General features: G+C 37.4%; 1 protein-coding gene across 1 annotated transcript; it reads left to right on the top strand.

Moving 5' to 3' along the window:
- The first annotated feature begins 4,990 nt into the window (after positions 1-4,990).
- Positions 4,991-6,679, top strand: LOC119067620 (piggyBac transposable element-derived protein 3-like). Its single transcript, XM_037170712.1, has 3 exons — positions 4,991-5,010; positions 5,072-6,495; positions 6,573-6,679. The coding sequence occupies exons 1-3, from the start codon at positions 4,991-4,993 to the stop codon at positions 6,677-6,679; spliced, it is 1,551 nt and encodes a 516-aa protein (XP_037026607.1).
- The last annotated feature ends 3,477 nt before the right edge of the window (positions 6,680-10,156 follow it).

Genomic DNA, 10,156 nt, shown 5'->3' with positions numbered 1-10,156 from the left:
GTAGACACAATCAATTTTAAGAGCATAAAGTTTCTAAATAAAATAACAAGAACTTTGCTCACATCATATCATATTATAATATACCAATTTGATGTTCCCTATGTATAAAACAACGACAGCAGCAACAACAACAACAACATTGTTACATCCCACTTTACAAGAATAATGAAATGAAAAGAAGTGCCTTATATATAAATAACGAATCTTTGAAAATTGCTCCATTTATACACAAATTATTAAATTGAGTACAGACAGACACACAAAAACAAGAAAAACGATGTGTCGTAAACGAATATTTTAAAATGGGATTTTCGTAAGACTTTGTTATAAGCGAAAGTCTTTGCGGAAAGTGTATTAAACCACCCTTCTAAATACCAAGGTTGTTTCTTTCCCAAAAAAAAAAATAAATAAATGAAAGGTGGAAGTGAAGTGTTTTTAAATTTTATTCATTTCGCGAAATGAATTCATGTCTTTTTTCGTCTTTCTCTGTGTACATTTTGTTTTCATTTAATAAATGTGTAATCAAAAGCAAATGCACGGATATTACAGTAAACGAGCCATCAGAACAGTCGGAGCGTTTGCTGCGACTGAGCCCCGTACAAACCCGTATATCTATTGCGTACGTGACCCTAGTGCGTCTGTCACCCTACTTTGACCGTAAGCCTATTGCGCCGGTTAATGTAGTTAAAGTAAAATTATTATGTAATGTGTACATCTTACAAATTGCGCATAGCGCAATTACGAAGCCCAGTACGACGTTCCTTTCAAATAAAACAAAAATTTCAAATAGCCCTAAAATTTTAATTTATTGAGTATAAATACACATAGGGCCTAGTATCGGCTTCAGTCCGAGGACCCAAATTTAATTTTTTTTCAACAACATTCTATTCGGCCTTTGATTACCTTCCAAATGAAACAAAAATTACGAAAAACGGATGAGATTTACTCGAGTTATATGTAAAATACACATAGGGCCCTAGTAGTGGCCTTAGTCCAAGGACCCAAATTTAATTTTTTTCAACTACATTCTATTCGGCCTTTGATTACCTTCCAAATGAAACAAAAATTACGAAAAACGGATGAAATTTACTCGAGTTATATTTGAAATACACATAGGGCCCTAGTAGTGGCCCTAGTCCAAGGACCCAAATTTAATTTTTTTTCAACAACATTCTATTCGGCATTCGATTACCTTCCAAATCAAACAAAAATTACGAAAAACGGATGAAATTTACTCGAGTTATATGTGAAATACACATAGGGCCCTAGTAGTGGCCTTAGTCCAAGGACCCAAATTTAATTTTTTTTCAACAACATTCTATTCGGCCTTTGATTACCTTCCAAGTGAAACAAAAATTACGAAAAACGGATGAAATTTACTCCAGTTATATGTGAAATACACATAGGGCCCTAGTAGCATTTCACTTCTAAGGCCCTAACTCACGGTCCACTCACCCGATTTTAAAAAACTTTTTTTTCCTGGATTGGTATTGACAATACCTATCATTTGCCGTGTCATTTACATTTCCATCGTTTATTATTTTGCCATAAATATCACCAAAAGACCTTAAATCACTTAGGTGGCCCTAACTCACGAAGGGCCGACCCGAATATGCGCATCTTCGAACTTAGCCTCACTATTTCGACTATCTTTCAGGGAAATTTTTTTTTGAAATCGGATTTGATTTACTCAAGATATCGACGTGACAGACGGACAGACGGACAGACAAAATTTTTATTGCAGATTCGTCATCTATGAACATAGGCAAACACTTTGCCCTGACCGTCTGCTTCGAATTCCATCAATTACACACGGCATCGTAATCCTGTAAGCCCCTTTGTACTTCGTACGGGGCTAAAGACAGAAGTTGTGGGTTTTGAATATTTTATTGTACAAGTAACAAAGACTAAGAAGTATGCAGCTTCATCTGAAGCCTTTATTTGGCCAACGACCAGGAAAATTGTAACGAATTTTAATGGTCTTTTCTTTGCGCTATTCAAACACAATTTTTTTGGTAGACCGACAAGCAGATTTTTTTCGTTTTTATTAGGTTGAAATTCCATATATAAACTGTGCAATACCGGTAGTACCTTTCAGCCAATTACCGACAATACCACAAATGTGTTTGGAATCGATTGGCATTAAGAGTGATATCGCCAAAACATCGAACAAAATCAGACATTTTGGGACAAGCGGTCACGGATATTATTGACTTATAGCTCATTCGATTCATTGAACTTTTGCGAATAAAACGTTGTACTACGTTTGGAAAAACTTTTTTAGCTAGACTTATAGGCCTTGAAGAGACGCACATTTTGAGTATACACAGAACCAGGTCCATGTTGACCTGTTGGTGATATCAATCATTTTAGGTGAAAAAATAGGTGATATTCCCAAGTCCCTGACCGGCTGCAGTGACATAAGTCCGAGACATGGTATCAGCCTAGCCTCTGTAGTACCATAACATGTAAAAACATCCTTGGATAAGTTTCACTGCAAAGAGATGGAGCGACTTTAGCGGAAGTCCACCCCAAGTCGACGAAATTTTATCCCTTTCTTTCGTTTGTTTTTCGCTTTTTTGAGATTTTTTGTGCGGTTAAAAAAGCTAAAAAAGTTTTTTCCCAAAATTGTTTTACTCGACTAATCGCGAGAAAATGATTTGTGGACACCTTTTGGGAGTCGAATGAGCTATAAGTCAATAATATCCGTGACCCCTTGTCCCAAAGTTGTTCGAAGATTTCGCGATATCACTCTTATCAGATTGTGTGAAAATATTTTTTTTTCTATTTTATTATTGTGTTAATGTCAATCGATTCCAAACACACTTTAAAACATTTTGGTCCTAAAAAATATGAAAAACCACTTAAAACAGCAAAGATATCTCAATTTTAGTTTTCATTTCCATCCTAAATCGCAAAATAGAAAAACTGACAGATCGTAACAAAAGGAGAAAAAAGCTCTCTCTGACGTATAAATTTATACGACTAATGGCGTGGATTAAAACCTAATATATGCCCATAGTTCTCCAAAATTACTAATTAAAATCTGATCCTTTTTGTAGAGTATCGGTATTGGTCAACACTGATTATTGTACATTGAATGAGTCAGTATTAACTCACTGAAGAGAAACGGGTCATGGGTGACCCATTTTGAAAATCGTATTATTTATTCAGTTTTTTTTATTAATTTATGACATAATATTCCTCGAATCATATAAATAATATTAAAATCTCAATTCTAGTGCAATCTGTGAATCCGTTTATAGTGTTTATAGTGTTGGGCTACTCAAGAGAGTAGGCTTGAGGGTCTATTCCAGTGAACTTACATCGCAGGTCGATCTGAACGTTTTACAGATACACTTTCCGATGGCACAACGTGTACAAATGATGCATATGACAAGCATTGAGCGGATCCATCGCTATATTTATGAAAATCTATCCACGCTGATCATGAGCTAGACCACTCGAATTGGGTGTAAAATGAAGTACTCGGTGGTAGAAAGATAGGTGACGATTTTTTTTTGCAGTAGTTGAAGAAACAACATTTTATGTTGTTTTTATTTGTTTTATTATTGAGGGGGTTTATCGGTTCCTAGGATTAAAGCTTCTATCACTCCTCATCTTCCCAGTTCTAGAACTTCATGTTTTTGAAAGAATTGTGATGTTTTTTTGGGATCTCATCTGGACTTTTGAGATTACTAAGGTTTTTGTATATTGGTTCCTAATGTTTCATCATAAATTACTCCCTTCACTTTCCTATACATTCTTATTCATTCAATCATTCACTCGATTTCTTGGAACTTGCGTCACTCTAAAACTTACGCCAGTTATTTATATTTACAGTCTCTCTCTCATCATGTAAATCAATAGAAAACATATTGGAAGTTGCAACAAAACAAAATATTGTTTTGTTGGACATCTGCTGTCTGATTCCTCTCGACCGAAATAAAATATGTGTGAGCAACTCAGTCGTTTCAAGCAATTGTCGTGTTCTCAACATAGGAACGTTCAGGTGTATCTTTCTAAATTTTACCATGTCGGCACAGGGCGAAAGGTTGTTTTCTACCCCATTTCTTTTGGTATAACTACTACACGTTTATTTTAAATTCTAATAGTCATAATCCACGTGAAACCCGAACAGATGACCAAATCCGATATGACGGCCTAAACCATCTTCCGAAACACTCACAACGGCGTCTTCGTTGTAAATTTGGTTCGTGTGTTTATAAGACACAAGCGTATTGTGTAAAGTGTAATGTCCACTTGTGTGTCAATAAAAACCATGATTGCTTCTTCCTTTATCATCAGAAGAATTAAAAACAAACTTTGAGTTTCATTTTGTGTGTGCCTGATTGGCGCTGTGTTATAATAGTTATTTATGCAACCGAAAGTTTCGTCGTCACTGAGTTCAGATTTTTTTTTTTAGTAAAATGAACAGTGATAATTGTTGCCAGTGCGTTACAATACACCATGAGTACAACCCTAGTAAAAAATGCTTCTGTTCCTATAATAATATACCCACCCCTACAGCTTTATTTGCTCTCAGGTTTCTCTACAGAAAATATTTCATTTTCGATACTGTAAGCAGAGAGATAATTGATGTTCTACTAAAATATTGTTCTGATTTTGATGATTGCTTTCTATAATGGTTTGTCATAAATATAAATGAGTACCACTTATCGAATTTACTTTCAATCTCTCTTACAAGTTATGAGCGATCTGAAATCTGTATAGATCTATACGTGTTGCAACGAATGAAAGATGTCGGCTGAGATTGACTAAAATCTAGATAGTCTCTATCTCTATACATACATCTATGGCTACACTACCATTCTTCAAATTTAACCGTTACAATTTGAACATTGCTACTGTATTTGACTAGTCGATGTTTTTCAATGTGTCTAGCAATAGCGTCATTATCTGGAAACAAGTGTACGTACGTATTCGATTGATTTTTTGTGTGAATTTTGTAAGATTCTACGAAGCTGCGATGCCAAGACGAGTGAAAAGGTTAAAATTTAGATATTATTGAATATAATTCGGGTCACCTCACCAACTTTGAAAATAACAGGGCCAACAAACCTCGAGTATCAACCGATGGAGTCTATGATGATTTCGTAAATTCGGACATCGAATTTAGCGACAATGATGCTGAGAGTGAATCCGAAGAAAGCAACGTGCAGTACAAACGTATACGAATTGGAAGTGAATTTCTTAGTGTCGACGATGAACAATTCATCGAAGGCAATTCTGACGATGATGAATTTCACGGATTCAGTTGTGATGACTTGATTGCAACGGACAATAATCTACCGCAAACTGGCGTTGAGCACGAATGGATATTCACTGAGAAAAAAAGTATAAAGTGGCGTGCTGGTAATGTAAATAAGAAGGACTTCAAATTTGAACATTCAGCTGACACTGAAGATGCGGAAGACGAAAACCTGTCACCTCTCGACTATTTTATGAGGTACATCCCTGAAGAAATGTTTGATGCATTTGTCACCTTCACAAACATTTATGCCGAACAACAGAAAACAAAGAAGTGGTACCCGACTAACAAACCAGAAATCAAGCAGTTCATTGGCCTCCAAATCTACATGGGTAACTTAAAGTTACCGCGCATCGAATTGTTCTACTCAAAAGATTTGGATTTGAAGATGTTTCGGGACACTATTCCCCTTTACCGATTTTATCTTCTAAGGACCAATCTCCATTTGATCGACGTCGAGAAAATTCCGAAAGACTGCACCGATAAATTTGTGAGAGTGCGGCCTCTGATGGATGCCGTTAGAAAACGATGCCTTGAACTGCCGGTGGAAGAATTCTTATCGGTGGACGAGCAGATGATACCGATGCGAGGCAGAGTCACTAAAGGGGTAAAGCAGTACGTGAAGAACAAGCCGAAAATAAAATGGGGCATAAAAAACTTGGTTCTTTGCGGGAAAAGTGGCTTAGCCTATGATTTCATCTGTTATCAAGGCTCAACGACCGAATTTGATCCAAAGATGCTGTCAACATTTGGATCTGGAGCAACTATGGTATTACACTTAGCCAATCGAATCGACAAGAGTGGCCACAAATTGTTTTTCGACAATTTTTTCTCAACATTCCAATTGTTCCAAGTGCTGGCACAAAAGGAAATATATGCTGCAGGTACAGTGAGACTTGATCGATTCGCCAAACCACCGTTCACTTCCGCCGCTGAAATGAAGAAAAAAGGACGTGGATCATCCGAACAAAAAGTGAGCGCAGATGGATCGGTTGTATGTGTCAAATGGTTTGACAACAAATGTGTGGCTTTGGCTTCAAATTATGTTGGCATTGGGGTCACTGATAAGGCTCATCGTTTTGATAAAGGCTCGCAACAAAAGTTAGCAATCGAAAGACCACAGATAGTCCGCGAATACAATATCAACATGGGCGGAGTTGACTTGATGAACCAGATGATAAGCTATTATCGCATTTCTATTCGATCCAAAAAGTGGACGTTGCGTATGGTTACACATTTCATTGATTTTTCGATCGTTCAATGTTGGATCGAATATAAGATGGACTGCCAAAAGTTACAGATTCCGGCTCGGGAAATAATGGATTTGCTTGCGTTTCGGATGAAACTGGCAAACCAGCTATTAGACCCACATACGAACGCCAAGAGAACTACTCGCCTTACGCTTGACGAAATTCGTTCGAAACAGAATAACAATGGGAAGAGTCGGGAGAGTAAAACCGATCATTGCATTCGATACGATGGATTGAACCACTTGCCGAAACATTCTCAAACACGGCTGAGATGCAAATTGGAGTCATGCAACCTAAAGTCATTGGTGGTTTGCTCCAAATGTAATGTTCATCTTTGCTGCAACACAAACAACGACTGTTTCTTTGATTATCATACGAGCCCGTAGCTCATTTGTTAGTTGTGGTAAACTCAATGCGGACCGCTAAACTGTCAACTTATGAACTGAATCTGATTCCTAATTTTATCATTTATTTAGTTGTTGTTGCATGACTGAGTATCCGGTAGAATATTTTTAATTATTTCAGTAGACTAACAGAGTCTAGTCATGACGAAAACATTCTGTGATTTTGTACTTTTACGACCTAAGTTTTTCTGGAATAAAACAGATAAGCTTTTTGAATTACATTTAGTTTGTATTTTTTTTCACTTTGCAAGTCACCAGCTAAATCATACTGACCAGGTCCCAGGAATCAACATAAAACTAACTCAATAACCCCATTCTGAACGTTTCTCAAAAAATTTATTGAAAGTTCCTTGAAACGTCTGATTTCTGACGCTAGGAACAGTTTATCGCTGGTGTGTACCCAGGAACTAACCTAGAATTATTTCAATCATTCCGTCTCCTCAACATATAACCAAAAAACAGTGTGACATTTATCGAATTGTCTGAGTTCTGGAGATGGGAACAGTTTAGACTTGTCTGTTCCTAGGAACCAACCTAGAATAAGCTCAATCAACCCATTTCCTCAACATATAACCAAAAAATCCTTCGAAATTCCTCAAACTGCCTGAGTTCTAGAACTGGGAACTGTCTAGACTGGTATGTTCCTAGGAACCAACCTAGAATTACCTCAATCATCCCATTTCCTCAACATATAACCAAAAAATACTTCGAAATTCCTCAAACTGCCTGAGTTCTAGAACTGGGAACTGTCTAGACTGTTATGTTCCTAGGAACCAACCTAGAATTACTTCAATCATCCCATTTCCTCAACATATAACCAAAAAATACTTCGAAATTCCTCAAACTGCCTGAGTTCTAGAACTGGGAACTGTCTAGACTGGTATGTTCCTAGGAACCAACCTAGAATTACTTCAATCATCCCATTTCCTCAACATATAACCAAAAAATACTTCGAAATTCCTCAAACTGCCTGAGTTCTAGAACTGGGAACTGTCTAGACTGGTATGTTCCTAGGAACCAACCTAGAATTACTTCAATCATCCCATTTCCTCAACATATAACCAAAAAATACTTCGAAATTCCTCGAACTGCCTGAGTTCTAGAACTGGGAACTGTCTAGACTGGTCTGTTCATAGGAACCAACCTAGAATTACCTCAATCATCCCATTTCCTCAACATATAACCAAAAAATACTTCGAAATTCCTCACACTGCCTGAGTTCTAGAACTGGGAACTGTTTAGACTGATCTATTCCTAGGAACCAACCTAGAATTACCTCAATCATCCCATTTCCTCAACATATAACCAAAAAAATCTTCAAAATTCCTCAGAATGCCTGAGTTCTAGAGCTGGGAACAAGATAGATTGAGACGTCAGGAACATGTGAACCATATTTCAGTTAAAGAGTCTGAATCTTATAAATCAAGCGAAAAAAAACTGAAAAAAGAAGGCTCCAGAAAAACTTCAAGTTAATGGGTCAAACTAAGCACAAGTCTTATTACTCCCGCCTGTAAGCGGATACATTACAGTGGCGCAGTTGGTAAAAAAAGTATCGAGCCGGTGGCAACCAGTGAATTTTATTGATCAAAGGAACATTAATAACATTCGGTTAATCGGTCGTTGTACACGGGGTACACAGTTTTTTGGTTTTGATACGTTTTTCTGTAAAAAAAAGTGTGCCGTGTGTATGAAATAGAACACCGGTTTTGCAACGTAAATTTCGTGTGTATGAAACAGAACACCGGATCGACGTCGGAACGAGCGAAGCGTATGAAATAGAACGCTGGTCTGATCGGAGTTTAGTGGTAAATTGGATTTTCCAGGAAAAATCTTCAGTGGGAAGGTCATTTCAAAGTCACCTTGGACCATCGTCGGTTGTAGTACATGTAAAATATGGCAGGTGGCGAGTCGAACAGTACAAGCGGTACGGGCGGTACCAACAGCAGCAATGACAGTAGCAATCCACCACTACCAGCACAGTTTGAAGCGAATGGCAATTGGATTGTTTACTTTGCACGGATCGAACAATATTTCGTCGCATACAATATCGAAGATGCTAATCGTAAGCGTGCCATTTTGCTTACATCGTTGTCACAGGATGTGTACGAACTCTTGATGGATTTGTGTTTTCCGGAATTACCGGAAACGAAAGCATACAAGGACATCAGCAAAATTTTGAAAGAACACTACAAGCCATCGGTCTCTGTATATGCGGAACGGAGAAAGTTTTACAAAGCTCAACAGAACAGATACGAATCGGTAGCGGATTACGTGGCACGAGTGAAAGGATTAACTCGTCAATGCAAATTTGGAGCTTCATTCAAGGATGTCGTACGTGACAAATTCGTCTGTGGTCTGTTGAAGGGGCCTTTATTCAATAGCAACCCTGGAGGCGTGTCTCGAAGTGATCGTTAAAAAGGAAGCTACGATGGAGTCGGGCGGCTCGTCATCAACCGAATCGATTAATTACGTGAAAAGCGGTGGCATTTCGTGTTTTGTCTGTGGAGACGCGAAACACAAGTCACAAGAATGTAGATTCAAAGGCTACATATGTCGATCATGCAACATTAAAGGGCATTTGGCTAAAGTGTGTAAAAAGAAGCCGGAGCACACGAAGCAGGTGTCACATCATTACGTAGAATTGGACACAGGAAATCATGAAGGGGATGGTTCTGAGGACACCGAGAAACTTACTTGGTCGGGGGCTCTCGGATGAGTCTACAATGGCAATTTTATTTTTATTGTCCTTTCGCGATCTGGAAACGTTTACACGCGAAAGTAATTAATTTTTCTGATTTCATTTTAACGTTGAATTTGCACTTTCATTTGATATTTTTAAAAAGATAATTTTTTTAATAGCGAATGTTTAACTAATTTTAAGGGGGGAGTATTGTAGAGTATCGGTATTGGTCAACACTGATTATTGTACATTGAATGAGTTAGTATTAAACGAGTTGTCAAACTAAGCACAAGTCTTATTACTCCCGCCTGTAAGCGGATACATTACACTTTTTGTAAAAAAAAACTTTGGAACGAGTACAGTGAACGACATCTCAAATGTCTCACTGTCAAATTTTTCTGAGAATTTTATTGTGTCATTGCAAATTCACAATGACATTCTCTGAAAAAAAATGACAGTGAGACATTTGAGATGTCGTTCACTGTACAACAATTCTAATCATGTGGAATTTTGATTGACAAAATCAGAAATTAATTAATTTTATTAAAGA

Source organism: Bradysia coprophila, assembly GCF_014529535.1.
Source record: "Bradysia coprophila strain Holo2 chromosome X unlocalized genomic scaffold, BU_Bcop_v1 contig_128, whole genome shotgun sequence".
Taxonomy (NCBI): Eukaryota; Metazoa; Arthropoda; class Insecta; order Diptera; family Sciaridae; genus Bradysia; species Bradysia coprophila.
Note: the sequence above shows the minus strand (reverse complement) of the source record. Positions and strands in the feature narration are given on the sequence as shown.